The sequence below is a fragment of the Helobdella robusta genome (assembly GCF_000326865.2).
Source record: "Helobdella robusta unplaced genomic scaffold HELROscaffold_8, whole genome shotgun sequence".
Lineage (NCBI taxonomy): Eukaryota > Metazoa > Annelida > Clitellata > Rhynchobdellida > Glossiphoniidae > Helobdella > Helobdella robusta.
In genome coordinates this window covers 4,195,900-4,215,289 of record NW_008705459.1, presented here as the reverse complement: position 1 = coordinate 4,215,289, position 19,390 = coordinate 4,195,900, and the positions used below count along the sequence as shown (strand labels likewise).

General features: G+C 34.8%; 3 protein-coding genes across 3 annotated transcripts; 1 reads left to right on the top strand and 2 right to left on the bottom strand.

The window, feature by feature from the left end:
* Positions 1-1,887: 1,887 nt before the first annotated feature.
* Positions 1,888-8,730, bottom strand: HELRODRAFT_96355 (hypothetical protein). The gene is made up of 13 exons (XM_009032251.1): positions 8,629-8,730; positions 8,201-8,314; positions 6,641-6,787; positions 5,992-6,138; positions 5,787-5,863; positions 5,404-5,492; positions 4,988-5,163; positions 4,569-4,784; positions 4,355-4,455; positions 4,030-4,263; positions 3,690-3,854; positions 2,398-3,539; positions 1,888-2,194 (listed from the first exon to the last, which is right to left on the bottom strand). The coding sequence occupies exons 1-12, from the start codon at positions 8,698-8,700 to the stop codon at positions 3,248-3,250; spliced, it is 1,830 nt and encodes a 609-aa protein (XP_009030499.1). The 5' UTR covers positions 8,701-8,730; the 3' UTR covers positions 1,888-2,194; positions 2,398-3,247.
* A 1,341-nt stretch (positions 8,731-10,071) lies between these two features.
* HELRODRAFT_165734 (hypothetical protein) lies at positions 10,072-12,246 on the bottom strand (the record flags this gene model as incomplete). The annotated part of the gene is made up of 2 exons (XM_009032250.1): positions 10,072-10,123; positions 11,828-12,246. 2 exons carry the CDS (start codon positions 12,244-12,246, stop codon positions 10,072-10,074), a joined length of 471 nt encoding a protein of 156 aa, XP_009030498.1.
* A 4,481-nt stretch (positions 12,247-16,727) lies between these two features.
* On the top strand, positions 16,728-17,894 carry HELRODRAFT_165733 (hypothetical protein; the record flags this gene model as incomplete). The annotated part of the gene is made up of 4 exons (XM_009032249.1): positions 16,728-16,858; positions 16,999-17,180; positions 17,439-17,476; positions 17,796-17,894. The coding sequence occupies 4 exons, from the start codon at positions 16,728-16,730 to the stop codon at positions 17,892-17,894; spliced, it is 450 nt and encodes a 149-aa protein (XP_009030497.1).
* Between the last annotated feature and the right edge of the window lie 1,496 nt (positions 17,895-19,390).

Sequence of the window (19,390 nt, the reverse complement as noted above, 5' to 3'; positions counted from 1 at the left end):
ATGCTGTAAGGGCGTTTTGTATAATTATGTTTTTGCTATTTATTACGTATGTACGTGCTTTATATATGTATAGAATGATGTCTATATAATTATATTTTTTGTATTTTATATATGTTATTTGAAATATATATTATATATGTGTAGTGTTTTTATATAATGTATAAAACGTTGAATAGGACATAATCAAATTAGGAGGTACATATTTATGTATACAAACACGTATGTATGTTTATTTTCAATAACGTCTTAAGCTCAGTCTGATTAGTCCGATGTTTGCTGTCTGTAAATGTGGAAAGAGCAAGAGCAAGTTCTGGAGAATTGAAAATTAAAAAGAAATAAACCAAATGAACAACTGAGTGTACTGCACATTATGAATTACGTGAGAAACCCTGGCTAAAAAATTATTCAAACAATAAAAATAGAGAAAATTAATTAACTGTCCATCAAACGATATATTTATTTGCATGAAGTAGTTTCCAAAATGCTCCTCAAAGAATTCTGAAAACAGAAACTGATGGTCTTCAAATCCTCTCTAGACATCGCAGGTGATGGAGAAATGTTGATAATTATTGGAAAGTAAGAAAGTGAAAATTTTCAGGGAAAAAAGACCAGGAAAAGTTTTGTCAGAGAATGGACCCATCAATTGCCTGCAAAGAAAAGAGGTATCTCAATCATATTTGAATGACTTAAAATGTATACTTAATATATCTCAATGTATACATTTTCATTTTGTTTTGATTTGAAGAGGCTTTTGATATTTCTTTTCGTTTATAAAAGATATTTGACAAATACTTATTAATAATATTAACAACAACAAAAATAACAACGTTGATATAATAGTATGTCATGCGATGAGCTAAAGGCAATGCATTAGCCAAAATTAAGAAGGCTATAAAAGAAAATAATAAATGTATCAACTTTCTGCGGTTATGACAGTTAATTACACACTTCTTTTTTAGGTATTCATAAAATAAAATTAATGTTTCTGAAATTTGTACAAATTTGTTTATCCAGGCCTACAGAAACGTCAAAAGGCATTGATTAACCAAGCGCTCCTGAAGCTATGCATAGGACGCGATATAAATTAATAATATTAATAATAAATATTTCTTGTTTTTATGCTATGCCAGACTTCGAAAGCATTCAAAAGTTTTTGCCAAAGGTTTTTGCAAATTATTAATACCAAGTATTGACAAATAAGAATCAGCATCTGATATCGTTTAATCTAAATAAACTCACATAACTTCATGAGATTGAAATTGAAGTGCAACCCATCTCTTGTAGAGTTACCATTTAATTACTACCAATTTTAGACGCTTCTTGCAAAGTATCACGAATAAGATGCCAGGAATAGGTATGTATTGACAAAAAAGAATCAACATATAATTTGATAATAGCAGGACGGATAGATAAGAATTTGCCGCTCTTGTTACAAAAATGTCACGCCCTACGCCCCTCAAAGTCTGGAATCCTTTATGGACAGCCCCTTTCTAAGTTGTGACCGAAATTGTACTTTTTAGCCTAATGAAATATTTACATTATTCAGGTAACACTGGCATTGTTAGTATGATTATGCCTGCATACTCGCAGATTGGTATGGTGGTGTTTAGAAAAATAATATTTATTTGGTCACTAAAGTACGAGAGCAGCAACAAATTTGTTAGACTTACTTCATTCTCATCAACTGCTTTTTTCATCCTATGAGAGAAAAAAAATGTTGATATTGTTTTTGTAAACTTAAACACGATGCACACGTTCAATGTGGTGAACATGGCAAACAACACGGCAAACCAAGACCGCTTATAACCAATATGTTAGTGAACATGCTACTTATTAAATTTTAAATATTTTTATCATTTTTTTTATTTTAATACTGCTACTCGCCAATTGAATGCATAAGACAACACCAATTGTATATATTTCAATAAAGTTAATAAAATAATATTTGAGTAAGTTCTATTTCGACAAGGTTTCAAATGAAAATAAGATAAATGCTACAATGACTAAGTATGTTCTTTATTTGAATAAATGAATATAATTATATATAATAATTATAATTATATACACAACGTTAGATTTACTACCATATTTACTCAATCTCCACCGATATAATGCTAAAATTAAGTAATTAAGTAATAGTAATGCAAAATTTAAATATTTTTAAATATTTTAAAATTACAATATATTATATATACATGGTACACTATATATGGTACATTGTTCACAGTTATATACATATATATATATATTATATATATATATATATATATATATGCAAACATTTTTATTCAGCAAGTGTGCATATATAAATATAAATAAATATAAATAAATAAATATATATATATATATGTATGTGTGTGTGTGTGTGTGTGGTGTGTATACGTACATGTGCAATATTATATATATAATTTTCATATTTTCGTAAATATATGGATATCAAGAAGACATTTTATCAATATAAATTAAGTGTGATTTACGCCTCTAATACCAAGATGTTTGAAGTTTCTTCTTTACACAGGTACAATAAGATACTAATCTATATATATATTACTTATTATACATATATAACCTATTATTTATATTTTATAATATTTATTAGGTTTATTGTATTATATATACGCGTAGATACATAATTAATAATAATTATTCGAGAGAATGAAATGTGTAAAATGCAGTAATGTTTATGAAGGAAAGATGAACGATAGCGGTTAAACAGCAGAAATAAGCATGAAGAAATTCGTCATATGTCGGATCTTTTTTTAATTATTATTTATTATTATTATAATTATTAATTATTATTATTATTATTTCCTGCTACTACATTTAGTCCTTTCTTCGCAGCCTGTTCTATCAAGTTCTTTCAAGTTTGATAATATTTATAATATTAACGATGATGACAGTTATAAAATAGTGAGAGATGGTAATTAATAATGATAGTTACTTTCAACTGAAAATTATTCGAGCAAATTCAATACGTGAAATTTGTAGTAAATAAATATGTTGCCTGGTAAGAGAGTAATTTCAACCTTAAGAAAAATGCTTAAATTTTTTAACTTAAATCTGCAGTTATAATTTTCAAATGCTCTCATAGCTATAAATTTATTTACAATAAAGGATAAATAAGTGTTTAAGTTGAATTATATTGAAAATTTTAGTAATAATTTTAACAAAAATTTAAATAATAAACAAAATAGTAATAATAATTTTATTAACAGATGCCTTTCCTATCCTTCCCTCTTCAAGCTTCTCAAAACTCGCTAAACTTCCTGTCCGTCTCATGCTGTCTTTTGACCAGAGCTAGTTTTGAATGACGTAACAAGTTGGCCGTCTGCTGGACGTACGGTGATGTGCGGGTTCCGTGTAAAAGTAAATTCCATTCCAACAAGGTTCCACTTTGAGGTTCATTGCCGTCCAAAGAAATGATGAGGCGCCATCGACCTTTCGGATTTTCAGCCCATGCGTGGGTCGTCATGAACGGCCATTTTGTAAAACCGGATTTGCTGTTTCCGTCGTTGACACGTTTTCCCAGCAGCATGGATCTGTGATGGACAGATGGGAAAAATAATTTTGAAACAATTACATTTATCGAAATAAAAAATTGAAATGAACGGTTTGAAACCGACTCAATTATATAAGTTCTCAAGCGATGTTTTATTAACGATCCATGCAGCTACACCATCTTCACTAACGTTGTGTTCATAGGCGAGACCAGATGAATAGTTACGTCACCACGTCTCGTTGCTCTCAAAGTTATGAAAGCTTGCACGTGCTCCAAATAGTTGACCTGGTTCTCCTGACCCTGGCAAGCCGTCGTGTCAATCGTCAATGTCAGCGGGTTCCCAGTTGAAAATGGACTGTGCGATGATGAAAATGTTGATGATGACAATACTTTAAATAGTGATGATAGAAATAAGATTACAATCAAGTTGGTAAAAAATTGTATATACGTATTTAATTTCAGTCACGACAAGAAGAGCATTTACGTGAATTTGATAACTGATGAATAATTTTTAAAACTTTTTCCCTCACTAGTTTCCAGTGATGACGTCAGCTGAACAATGCCAACGTTCTGGGACTGTTATCCAATTCCTAGCCATGTCCACCATGTCTCCAGCATCCAGAACTCCGTAGCCAAAAAGATGATTGAACTCCAAGCCTGCTCCATTGATTGTCCAGTTGTGACGGTGCTTGTGGTCATCCAAGTGGTTCCTCTTCGAAGTCAGCACTGTCAAGTGTTGGACGTCCCTCCAAGTTAATTTGTTACTGTTTGTGAAATTGTTTGCGGAATTTTTAAGAGAATGATTGTTAAGTTGCATAAAAAATATCAGCAAATTTTTTTCCAATGAAAACTTACTTAGCTTCGAGCGCCAATGCAAACACTCCTGCCGCTTCAGGGGCTGCAGCCGACGTTCCAGAGTGCCTCGTGGTGCACTTGCCGTACAAATCTGTAGTCGCCTGTTATAATTATTGTGATAATATAAAGATTATTAATATAAAGATTATATTATTATGATGACGAAAAATAGTTGTTGTCATTTTAACGACAACAGTTCAGCGAAGTTACTTACCACTCCAGCGTCCTGGTCTCCAGTTTTCCCATTACTGAAAGTGGATGCAAGCGTAGATGAGCAACTCTCGTCGTAGCTAGCAGTCTGCCCGTCGTTTGTAGCAGAGTTGATTGAGATGGTCCACATGCTGGCGGCGTATCCGTCGCAGTTGCAGTCGTCATTCGGGCCACCGTCTCCTGAGGCCCACACGTAAATCGAACCAGAACCATTGCGACCCTGAATCCAATTTGAAATAAATTTTTTATTAGATACCACCAACATTATCATCCTTTTCAAAACATAATATTTCTCAGTAGGTACCATTTGCCAAGACGCTAAGACGCTAAGACACTGCCAACATCTTCAGTAATTATTATAATAATCACCATCTTCAACAATAAGACCCTAAGACATTACCACCATCTTCCCAGCCACCTCACCTCATTCACCCCCTTCACAATGGCCCTCATGGTGGCATTACGGGGCCCATCGACCGTCCTGCCGTCGTCAGTTGGCCCCCAACTTGCGCTGTATATGTCGATGTTCTGGGGCATGTGACCCATGCTGTTGGCCTCGATGAGGTCTGTCATGTAGGGCTGATCCAGCATGCGAAGTCCTGGGTGGATGAAGGTAGAGGTGAGTGGATGAGGATGTGGAAGATGAGGGTGTGGAAGATGAGGATGATGATGCTGATGTGTTGAAAGTGTTGGATGATGTTGGCGACCTGTATGAAAAACAATGTGACGATACAAATGCCAACAAGTAAAATAAGTAAAGAATTAGCATTGGAATGATGAATTTATAGACACATTGAAATTATACAGTTGGGCGAATCTGCGTGAGCGTGTTTTCGAACCTGCCACTTTTGATTCATAGGCCACACCGACGCCGCAGATCTCGTTGTTCTTCATGGCTGCTATCTCGCCAGCGCATCTCGTTCCATGGCTGTGGTGGTCACGGCGATGATGATAAAATGATGAAATTGGGTATAAAAAATGATAAAATGCGATGAAGGTGATAAAATAATTATGTGAGGATAATGTGATGACGCGGTTAACGCGAAATATGCCGACAAAAAAATTTATTTGATAATTCTGGCATGTAATGACCCTGTGACTGCTAACAAATCCATACAGCAACCGATAGAAAACAGTAATAAAAATAATTAATAAAATAATTTTCGTAGATTTATTATAGTTGTCCTGTCATATTTTATTTAATCCGAGATATAGTAACCACCTGTTGAACCAGTCATCCGTGTATCTAGGATACGGAAAGGGATCGTTGCTGCTGAAGTCGTAACTCGCCTCTGCATTCTTAAAGAATTAATTTATTATTTAATTAACAGCGGCACACTAATGTGATAGTAGCAATATTAATGACTATAACAATACAACTATAAATTTTGTAATAATAAATATTCGTAACGAGGGAGAATTCTAACAAAGTTATCAGCGAGGTCAGGGTGCATGTAGTCGATGCCATCGTCCATGATGGCCGTGGTCACCCCCTTGCCAGTGAACCCCAGTGCCCACGCTGGCTCCACGTTCAAGTCCAGTTTTGGTACCCCACCCGCTTGGCCGGTGTTGTTCTAATGTAGTGAAGATGTAGTGATGGTGATGACGGTGACGATGATATAATGATGATGATGATGAATGACGTCAGCAATGAACATGGCGGTGGTGGTGATGATGATGTCAATGATGATTACTGTGGTAGAAGTAATGATGACGATGTTATTGTTGGGTGGTCGTAAAATGTAACGAAGTGTTCAATGCAAACATTTTGCTTCGAGATAAAAATCCTTAATAGCAACAAAAAAAATTTATTTTATTTTACCATGTCACCAACGTCATGTTTTTCATCACACTAACATTACCGCCAGTATTTTCATCGTCTTCAACATCATCATCAACATTATCATTTTTCACCATGAACGTCATAACGAAGCACCATCGTCACCATTGTCACCCTTATCATTTTTACAACTATTATTCATTAATTATTATCGTCATAATTATTTACACCAACATCATCGTCGTCATCTTATTATCATCATCGTCATCCTCATCATCGTTATCATCACTACTTACAATATACCACTGTTTCGGATAAAGGGGGTCATTCGGTGCGGCGTCAGTTTTTGCCATGTTGGAGTGCTCCGTGAGGTCGGGCAGTGGAATGCCGCGGATCTGCTTGTACCCCCTCTTGCTGCGTAAGTATCCAGGCTGCTGTATGGCCTCTGCGACCTGTGCGTGTGCGTGTTTGTGTGCGTGTTTGTACGCGTGCGTGTTTGTTTGTGTGTTTGTTTTTGTGTGGGTGTTTGTTTGTGTGAGCTTAAAGAAAAAAGTGTTTATGTTTGGTTTTTTGCCTACTTGTATGTATAAAAAGTAAACATGTTTAAGTTTAGAGAATAAATGTGCGCGCGTGCGTACGTGTGTGTTCACGTTAATCTGAGTGCACAAAAATTAATATGACGATAAATTTCACAAGACCTCCGCAGAGGAACGACACTCGACAACAAGTGCTTCTTAATTAAATTTTCTCTCTCCAGTCTCCACCTCTCTTTTTTATGAATTGCGGTTCTTCCTCCACAATTTATACATTTCTATCACACTTTTCCACATTTTTCGTTCCTCTTTTTATCCTCACTCGCAAGTTTTTTTAATGTTTTCTCATCTTTTATACTCACCTCACATTTCTATTTTACTCGCCTACTCACTCACTTCAGTTGGTGAACAAGTGGTTAGGTTGGGTGGCAGACAGCGCATACCTGCTCCACTTCAAACGCAACGTCCAACAAGAGGTTCTTCCAAATGATCAAACAGCCAGAGAACATGTGAACATCCGCAAAAACGTAACAACACGTACAAATATCTACAGACCTCCTTATATAATGATAGTACATACACTCACATACGTACACCTACGTTACGTATGTACGTGGGTGCTTGTTTGCGTATTTTTGTTGCACAGATATGCGTACATGTGTGCATGTGCTTGAATTGTACCGCTTACAACAATGTTTTACTCATGCATTCATCATACGTACATAAATATTTAAACTTTTGCACACAAAATCGATAATGTACACAATGCAATTCTCCCACGCTTACGTACGCATACACGTACACACACGCGCGTGCACACACGCACATGTGTATCGACAGCGTAGCGTACAATTTTCCTGCTTACGTCATGGAGAGGAGCGATGCAAATGGAAATAACATTAGACAGCTTCATATGTACTCTCGCTTATGTGTACATTCAAGTATTGTACGCTGTGTACACTCGATAGTTGTACACAAGCTTGTGTGTTTTTACTTTCATACGTATACTTTTGCATGTTTTATTGGCATAAGCTGATGTGCAATATAGTTATGTGAAAACATTCAAACACCAAAATGTTGTTATTTCATTGATTTGTTCTGATTTGTTTAAAATTTGTATTGGCCACATCAAAAACAGGTGCGATATAAAATAAAAAATTTTGTGATAATTATTAAATAGCGACAAAGAACATTGCGGTAAAAGTTGCAAACACCACAAACACCGATCAACAAAAAAGGCAAACAATTACAAACCAGTAGTCTACCTATAGACAACAAAAATGAACAAAACCTAACAAGCACCAACAAATGAAGTGAAATAACAGCACTAACAGCTGGTTCTGTTTTCAGTTTCCTCGAGAGGTCAACGCTCCTCTTGGTTCTGGCGCGTTGAACGAGTTTGTGTTCGAAGTGGAACTCGCGTTTCGACCTCAACACCTGTCAAAATGCATTTGCGTCGTTCAAATGTAATACGTTTTTCAATGTTTCCTTACAAATGTGCTACAGTGGCTGCAAGTAGCTGCAGTTTTTGTAGCATTTGGCAACAAATAAGTCAGAAGAAAGAGATTTCCTAATTTGCAAAGTCATGTCAATAACAATATTTAATTCATGCGTCAACTGCAAACGCGCGTCAACATAAGATAGAAGCAGCAACAACAGCAGCAACAATAACTTCAGCAGCAGTTGTTGTGGTAGTTATAAAATTTATTGTGCAAACACCAATAAGTGAGTAAAGTAACAATTTCACCAACCGGCATGACGTACGAAAATCCATTCCTCTTGGCGATGTGCCTCGCCTCCTCCTCCTCCACATCCCTATTCATGACCACTTTCCAGTGGTTAGTGATGACGTCAGGACCTACGTCATCACCGTGCAACCCGCCATTTCCTTGCACGTGCGGATTGTTTGCAATTTCTTGGGAGCTGACAGAAGAGGTGAGAAGAACAATGATGATGGCGACGATGATGGTAGCGATGTAAGTTGCATGGAGATTTTGGGCTGCTGTCATGTTTCCTGATTAAGTTGCTTTTATCGTCTCAAATGTGAATGTTTTGGTGGCAACTAAATATTATAGTACGTCTGTGATTATTTGTTATAACAAGACGTGGCAGCTGATGTCCTACAGCAAATGTATATTTCTGATTTGATAGGATATTGGTCGATGATGAATTATTGGTCGTAGATGAATTATTAATCAGTAAAATTAGGCTCTTGCGACAAGATAGAAAAGTGCATCAATATTTTTTGTTGTTGCCTTATTTCCCTGCTGTAGTAGTAGTCGTAGTAGTAGTAGTAGTATTAGTAGTAGTAGTTGTAGTAGCAGTAGTAGTTGTTGTCGTTGCTGGGCTGAAAAATTATTTTTAACTCTCTGTTATTATTATTATTTAATTTATTCTTATTGTTGTTGCCATTCAAGTATTTTTTATTCACTAAAATCAATGTAACGTCGACGCTACAATTTTGCGCTATTGTTAATTTTGTAAACGCTGTTGTAGTTGTTGTTGAAAATTGTTGTTGTTGTGACAGTAACAGTAGTAGTTATTGTTGTTGCAGTTGCTGTCACAGATGAGAATGTTGTTGCTGCAATTATTGTTACTGATTTTGTTGTTGTTGTTGACAATGTTGTTGTAGTTACTGGCTTTGATGTTGATGAATGATGATTGATTGATTCACTTGAGGATCTCAATAACGTGAATTAATGACGATTTTGATGTTTTTCTTACATGTACTTCAAACTTTCTGAAAATAATTTCAAGAATAAAATTATTTATTACTGATATTAATGAAATGTAATTCAGTTAATTAATTAAAGTATTAAATTTGATAACAAATAGTATCATCATCTTTGTTATCATTGCCATCATTAACCTACATTCCTCTTTATGATTTGCAGTCATTAGATGATTAATTGAAATGAGATAAAATAAAAGGCTATCGGCTGAAGCAAATTAAGTTCTAGACTCGATGGAAAGATAATTAACTTGATAATCGTACGTACGTATGCAATGTTTTTATTCATGTGATAAAATGCGACTTCAAGCAGACAGGTGATGGTGAAGACGACGACGACGATGATTGAGGTGGTAGTGGTGGAAATGTAGTGATTTTGTCGAACTGAAATGTGGTTGTTGTTGTTGTTTATGATGTTATTCAGAGTACGATGTTGATGTCATTCAGTAACTGTTGTTGTTACTTAATAGTTGTTGCAACAATAGACCAAACGTCTTTCTATGTTGCCAATGTTGCTGTTGTTGTGTTGTTGTTGTATGTTGTTGACGATGTTAATGTCTCGTTGTTGTTGTTGTTTATGTTGTTGTTGTTGTTGTGTTTCTCTTCTTAGTAAATAGTCATAATAAATCTAAAAATTTACTTGTTGTATTAGCAGTGTAGCTTTAATTTAAGTTTTAAAAAATGATGAAACGATCAACAATGTAATTAACACACTATAAAAAAACAGCATGAGTGGGAATATTTACGATACGATTCGATATATTATATTTGCTTCCGAACAAAATTAAGAAGTATGTAAGTAATTTGATAGTTACTTCATTAGCATACACAATAATTGTAACATTTCACATCTGTTTTAAAACAAATCAACCAAATTTAATTATTAAGTAAAAACCTCCAAAACATTTTTCAAAAAGAAACGACAGAAAATTTGAAAAGCAATAAAAGGAAGAGCATTAGCGACATACCAACCAATTAAAATTAACTAAATTACGATAAACTTTCCATTGTTGTTTTACTTCCATATGTTTGTAGATTAGGTATTTATCTGAATGTTCATGTGTGCGCGCGTGTGCGTGTTTCAGTACGTGCGTATAAAAAATTGTATGCGTTTATATATATACTGTACAAATATATGAATGCCTACATTGGGCGAGCATATAGGCAACTATATATATAGTTTTTCATCAAATACGCTTTTTATTGCTTAAGTCTGCATACGGAGATACAATTAATATATGTACATTAATTGTATTAAAAGATGTCCACACATACAAAACAGTTATTTATAAATTGCATGTATATATACAGTACTGTATGAATTCTACCAAATTGTTGGCATTACTCAATCTAAAGTTTGTCTTTTCAATTTTCCTTACCAGAATTTGTTCAATTTATTATAGAGTTGTTATCCAATTCATCGTAAAAATTTAATGAAACTGTTATCCAAATTTATCATGCAGATAGGCCTTATTTCAATTTTTCACACAGTTTCCAAGCCAGTGCTTTATTCTATATAAGTTCCAGAGACAAGAGATGCATGAAACTGATATCATCTTTATATGATCCTTCATCAATAATCTACTATCAAGCAAAACTCCCAAATTGGTAGCAGCCTGAATGAACGGTATGTTAACATCATTTACAGTGATGGAATTTACATTTAATTGTACCAACTGCTGCCATGTGCCAACCGGACGCAGCTGAGTTTTGCACTGATTGAGTCTCAATGAGTTACGTGACATCTATTTTCCAACCTCCGCTAAGCATTTGGCAAGTTTATCAACCTCAGCTTTGGAAAAACAGGATGACCAGTCACCAAAATTTGAATATCATCCGCAAATGCATGGCAGGCAAATTCCTGAGAATTGATAATTTTAAATACATCTGATGTATATAATATAAACAGAATAGGTCCGAGAATAGATCCCTGAGGTTCCCCTGATTTGACCATTTCAACATCAGACAGCACATTATTGAACAAGATTTGCTCTGTTCGATCCGTCAGATATGACTCAAACCACGCAAAAACAGTGTCATTCAATCCGTTATTGTACCGCAACATCTTCAAAAGTATACCATGGTTGACACAGTCGAACGCTGACGACATATCCAGGAACGACAGTAATGAAATGTTTTGAACATCCATTGTTGAAAACAAGTTTGACAAAACCTGAAGTAACGCTGTCTCAGTTGAGTGGAGTCGTCGATATGCTGACTGATGAATCGGCATCAAACCGTTTTTAGTCAACACCAGCACATCCAACCCATCACTAATTAGGCCATAAACTCCATCAACATTAGGTGCAATTGATCTAACATTTAGCAAACCAAGATTAAAATTTTCATTCAAATTACTGTTATTATCATCATTACGGTTAAAACCATGACTACCACGTTTGATCGAGCCGTATAAATCATACCCCAGGCTCAGTCGTCCATTTATCAATGTTTTTGCCAAAAAATTAACTATTTTCCATTTTCCAACATCTCCTCTTGCTCTGTATGAAAAATCCTCTGTTGAATTTTTCTCCACCTGCTTGGCGTCATCCAAGAATTTTTTAAGTTCGTTTCTCTGTTCAACAATCAGATCATGGCTCAGACCAACACGAGACAGATTCTCGCCCACTGACTTCATTTTAACAATGTTCTTGAAAATGAGTTCCTCTACATTGACGTCATCAAATTTAATATATATATACATATATATATATATACATATGTGTGCACGTGTAAGATGCGTTTGTGTGTGTGTGTTTGTGCATTTGGGTGTAACATGAAAATGTGTATATACCATTTAATACTCCTAATAAAATAACATTTTTGTTGTTGTATCAACCGAACCGCTGGTAAAAGCGCTGGTAACAAACACATGTTGCCAGTTCAATAAATTTGGCAAAATTTATTGATTTCTTATTGCACAAAAACTGCAAAAATATTAATAATATTATTATACTTTTAATACCACAATAAACACACATATTATGAAGAACCCCGTAGAAACACACACACACACACAAACATAGACAAACAAACAAACAAACACGTCTGTCCATAAATAAATACATGGATATATAAAATGTACAATCTATAATGTATATATAAAAATATATATATTATTCTTTTTATTAAGAGTAATTTATGGAGTGTGCGTATACCTAAAAAAGAGATTATGTGATCGCATATAATCTCAGACAATCATACATGTGTGCCAGCCACGTATGTTTAAGACGATAAGGAGAGAAGACATACCACTGTGGCCAAATTTACTGGAAAAAAAAATTTTAATAATGACGTCATCATTATCATATCTTGATAATTGTCGTCGTCATTATCAAAAATGTCATCGTCATCACAACACCATCGTCGTCATCGTCGTCATCATCTTCATCATTTCCTCTAAAGCCCACGCGCCAGACATTTATTTGGCAGCATGGATGATGTAATTTATTTTCCACTCATTTCTGCGATATTTCAACGTTGAATGTTATTTAAAATATTTCTATTAAGCCCTCATAGAAGAAAATATAGAAGCGATACTTTCAATTGACAACAGGACTCCAGAGCTCTAATAAAATAACTCAAGTACCGAATAAAATAATTTAAGTACTAAATAAATAATAGGAGCGGCCGAAAACAACACACACACACACACACACACACACACACACACACACACACACACACACACACACACACACACACACACACACAGACAACTCAACAACGTAAACAACACGGCTGTGACGTTGTTCTGACGTCAGAGGAGGATGATGACGATGACGATGACAAGGATGACTACGACGTAGTGCTTTTTTGTTTGTACTATCTGCCATACTAATGCATCAAATATAAGCCTATATATTCTTATACATAAACATATATATATATATATATATATATATATACATGTTTTATATATATATATATATATATATATAATGCCCATAAATGTATATTTTTTCGTTTATTTGTATAAGAGCTGGTGCATAGCGCTCTCAAGCAAGACGATGATGAAGACGATGAAGAAAATGATGAAGATGATGATGATAAAGATGACGAAGACAATTATTATGATGATGAAAGATATATGGAAGACAGTTGCTATGATGAAGATGGTGACAGAATGACGATGCTGTTGAAAACACGATGAAGATAGTTGTGGGGATGAAAAGTGATAAAAATGAAAATACGGTCGTCAAGATGATTATTATGAGGTTAGGAACGATGATGAAGGCGTTGGGAACAAGAATTATAATGATGATGTTGATGATGATGATGATGATGATGATGATGATGATGATGATGATGATGATGATGATGATGATGGCAATACAATAACTAAACGACGATGATTTTTTTACAAGTTTGCAGAGTAGTTATGAATCTGAAGAAAGAGAGTGAAAAACGGAGAGAAACAAGGGAGGTAAGAGAGGGCAGTGAGAAAGAAGGCAAAAAACGAAGGAAAAAAGCCGAAAAGAATATGACTAAAAATAGGAAGGAAAGAGAAAATTAAAAAATGATAAAAAGAAAGAGAAAGTAGAAAGAAAATGGAGAGAGAGAGAGAGAGAGAGAGAAAGGTAGGACATACAGGTGTGGTTCTTTTGCAGCACATTCAATTCGATTGTCATCTGTGTCGATCTGTGTACAGTGTACAACACGCTTATCGTATGTTTCAGTCATCTGAGTTTGAATGCAAGTGTGTCTATCTGATGCGTGCACTCTGCCTCAGTGTGTGTGCAGTTCTGTATGTGTGCGTGCACATACGTTTGCGTGCACTTGCTGGTGCGTCTGTGTGCTAGTGTATACACATACACATGAAAGCAAATGTATGTGCTCTGGCTTTAAGAGTGCATATTTTTTTGATGTTTATGTGCATTTTTGTCCGAGTACTTTGAATCTATTTTTTGTGCACCTGTTTAAATGTTTTATCGGCTTTTATGGTTGCTTACTTGCTTGCAATAATAATATTTTTTGTTTTTATAGTTTCGCAACTTTCGAACATTAATTTGTTTTAAACGAAGAGGCATTAACTTCTTCTTACTGTAATAAAACAGTAACAACAAGCGACACATTGCGGCGAGCGTCGAGATGAGTGATGGTGTTTCGTGTTCTTGCAAGATTTAATCAAATGATGCCTTCTCCAGGGTTTAAGATTAGTTCTATGAACATGTTTCATTTGTGTGGGCTGTTTTGATGTTTTTATTTTAATACACGCTCTGCTAATTAGAATCTAAACAGGAACTGATAGAGTTATAGCACGTTAATTAATAACGACGTCTCACAAACCGTCTAGAAGGGCTGTTCTTCTTGATATTGTTGTTGACGTTGTAGTAGTTGTTGATATTATTGTTGAGATTACTGTTGGTAATGTTGATATTAATTTTTGTAAACTATTTTGTTGATGATGTGGCTGCAAAGGTTGTAGCTGGTGTTGTAGCTGATGTTGTAGCTGATGTTGTAGCTGATGTTGTAGCTGATGTTGTAGGTCATGTTGTAGCTGATGTTGTAGCTGATGTTGTAGGTCATGTTGTAGCTGATGTTGTAGCTGATCTTGACAAGACAACAAAGTTTCCTGTTAACATTTTCAAAGAACAAGTTTAAACTTTTGAGTACTTGCACTTGACTTTTGTGTACTTTTCAAGTAAATTTATTTTTGAATTGTTTCCTTTGTGGCGATGGAGCATTTCTTGCCCATTCGACATTAGATTTTATTTCTATGAAATCATTTAAACTTGAACACAAATTCATCACTTGCATTAAAAGTATTGTTACAAATAAACACACCATATAGTCGATCATTTGCATCTATAATTCAACACAACTGACTGAATGATTATTTGTAGTTATATTTTTTAAATATTTGCAATGTGTTGCCCCAAAACTTAAAAAAATAACTTCAAGTTCCTACTAGTTTCACACGAGAACAAAATATTTGTTCTTTGAAAAAACAACTAGCCTCGGTCAATGAGTGCCCAAGGCTAGTAAAGAAAAAAATAATAAAAAACGAAATAGTATTGATGTATAATAATTGAATGTAGTAGCGTCAGTGAGAGCCTTGTGGAGTGGCAGTCGAAACGTTAGTTGCAGCAGTCGTTCGAGTTGATCCTACAGACGCTCAAGCAGACACACACACATATATATACGTGCGTGCAGTAGCAAGAGATAAAATTTTAAAATAAATTAAATTTTAATCATCAAACAGTAATGACGTTCACTATGCGAACGTACTTGGCACATAATTAATACATCTTAATTAAAAGTTAATTAAGAACCATTAGTACTTAATTTATGGCGTTAAGCACAATTTGAATTAATGTTTAATTGAACATTATTCGAAAAACGGGGTGTTATAGTAATTATGAAGCACTTAATTTCATCGTTACAAATTCAAAAATACTTCTTGGTTGAGATAATTTAGATTATTGAAATTAAAGAGCTGAAAAGATTTTCAATTAGAGCAATTAAAAATGCATTAAGATAATTTATTTTGTATAAATAAACATTGCCAATTAGATTTTTTCAAAACCAATTTTACCGCAATTAAATTTTAATATAGTTTTAATTCAAACAATTATGATGAATTTTATTTATAATCACACACGATGGTTTGACGTTAATGGCTTCTACTCGCTTCTATCGCTACTACGATGTCGTCAATAAACATGAAGCTTATCGTCGTCATTGTCCAATCACCATCCTTACCATCCGCCTCATCCATCATCATTAGTTTTATCATCATAATTATTATCATATCGTTTTTGTCGTCATCATAGTCCTCATCATCATCACTATCATCCTCATCATCGTTGTCGTCACGTCATCATTTCATCATCATCATCATCCACCTAATAATTGCTTCTCATTTGTCAAAACGACTTTTGACGTCATTAGGGAAATCATCATTCTCGTCAATCTTCCCATTATCTCGAACGCAGGATAGACAACGCAGGATAGACATTGCATCGCAATGGTGTTTATGTTTAAACGTCAACGTTTATCGCATCAACACCGGTGTCGAGTGGAAAGACCGCCGGACAAAAGACCGCCAGCGTAAGGTCGCCGAACAATAAGGTCGCATAACACAAAGGTCGCAGAACAATAGGGTCGCAGAACAATATGGTCGCAGAACAATATGGTCACCGAACAATATGGTCGCCGAACAATAAAGTCGCAAAACACAAAGGTCGCCGAACACAAAGATCGCAGAACACAAAGATCGCAGAACACAAAAGCCGCATGATAGGGAGGTTGCAAAGCAATGAAACCACATAAACAATAATAGATAAAAATAATAACATAATATAATAATAATAACATAATATAATAATAATATAATAATAATCGACTCATAAAAAATCTTCGCGTTTTATTACTAATTGCTGTTTAGAGTGTTACAAATTTCTTCGATGCAGCTGCTGAGAATCTACCTGCCACGAGCAACGCAGTTGGGTTGGTATCGCCGATTCAATGAAGTAGTTGGAGCACATCATCCAACTATATGGAAACTAATTGATAGCTCGAGAACTGGGCAGAGGTTCAATCAGGCACCTATCGAACACTTCATTCAAAGTCGACAACCACCCGTCAGCCAAAAAAATCTACAGAGATGTTTCGACCGGAACCGCGGCAGCTGCTGGCAACTATGCCATGATTAATAATATTGATATCTACGTGGTACAGCATAGAGTTTGAATTTCAATGTTTAAAATTTATGGAACCCTTCATGTGTTCATGTAAAAATTTTCATGTAAGTTTTGTACAGACAAGCGATCACTTATTTTGGTTGTCGACGTCATAATCTTGATAATTAAAAAACTATTCCATTAGAACATCGTTTTGTGGACCGTGCTTTCGAATCCTGTACAGTAGGTAGAATTTCAAACCTTAGAGTAATGGCGATATTTTTAACCTTTCTACCTTATAAAGACCTTATTGTCAGGCGATCTTAATGCTTGGCTACCATGGTGCTGGGCGACCTAGCGTCCGGCGGTTTTTGCTGGCAACCTTTTCACCTAGACCTCAACATCATCGTCATTTTGATGATGATCACCATCATTTCAATATCGTCATCATCATCATCCTCTCCGTCATCATCATCATAATTATCGTAGCTTTACAAACGTCATCATATCAACACTACCATCATCGTCGTCATCACCTCACCTCACCTTGATGTCATCACAGAAATACAAATCACCTTATATCCTAGCACGTGATACACATTTCCCATCAGATGCCTTACGGGATGAAAAGAGCAGCATCTATTTATATCAGCCTCTCTAGTTGTGCTTCTCCTGTTGCACTAACAAGTCACACACAAGTACACAGGCACACACACACGCGCACGCTAACAAACAAGTCAAATTTGTATAAATTTGTTGAACACAAAATAAGATATGTGAAATTTTTTAGGAAATTTTAGATACAAAGAATTGCATGGCAAACAATTCAAAACACATAAAAGCAACTACATAAAAACATTTACAAGAATAAATTTGTCTAAAATTGAAAAATTACATAAACAAAAATGAAATACCTTAAAATACAAATGATTGAGCAAAAATACTTCAGAAAAGACATTTAAACGTAACATACAAACGAAACAACACGTGCAACATACACACATACAAATGCAAAAATCACGTACGTACATACGTACAAGCACAACATACAAACAAAAGAATAAATATACAAACTGAAAAAACAAACTAGGTACATATAAACACAACATACAAAAAATACATAAAACAAACCGACGCAAAGATCACTTATGACCTTTACAACGTAGTAAAAAAACATACATACTAACAAGTAAACAAACAAACAAACAAACACGAAAATAACCTGCACACACACATACATACACACACGTACAAGCAAACAAATAAACATACAAGCACAAAAAGCACGAATGTACATAGAAACAAAACCATAGAGCTACCCCGATGTTAAACGTATGTATGCATGCATGGTGATTAAAATGACCAAGGGCAGCCATACTAAGATGACTTCAAATTACATTCCTAGAACATGTTTGCAATAAATATCGTTATTATTATTATTATTGCTGTTGTTGTTGTTGTTGATGACGATGATTGTGGTGGTGGTGGTGGTGACAGTGATGACGACGACGAAGATGATCCAAAATTCATCGATTCTATCAGAAGCATGCTAATTAATTTTTTTAATTCTCTCAATTAATGTCAACTAGTTGTTAAGACTAAACGCTTGCTTGCTGCTAACGGTAATTTCACTGATGATGATGGTAGTGGATGTAATGATGGTGATGCTGATAATGGTGATGATTAGACTTCATACTTATATATTCGTAATTCCAAAGAGAATGTTAGTAGAAATTAGAAAAGATTTTATTGTTGCTAAAAATAGGCTTTCTAATTTTAGCCTTAGCTCATCTTCTGACGATAGCCACGTCACCTATCTACCCAGCAGACGACCTACCCAAGTCCACATTCAAACATATGTTAGGCCGACTTGTTTCAAAAATATTTTTAAATAATTTTTTTTATTGTAAAAATATGTTAAACAAATTTTATATTATTTTCTTATACTGTTTAAAAATTATTCTCGATTGATCTCCCGGTTGGAAAAAAATCCATCGATTCATCCATCTATCCATCCACACAAACACTTGCACGCATAAAAATATAAACGTATGTTGTTGATTTGATACATACATACATATGCCAAGATAAGATAAGCATGGATGTGTAAGCATATACACGCGCGCTGGTCAGTCTGTGTAGGTCAGTCAACACGGA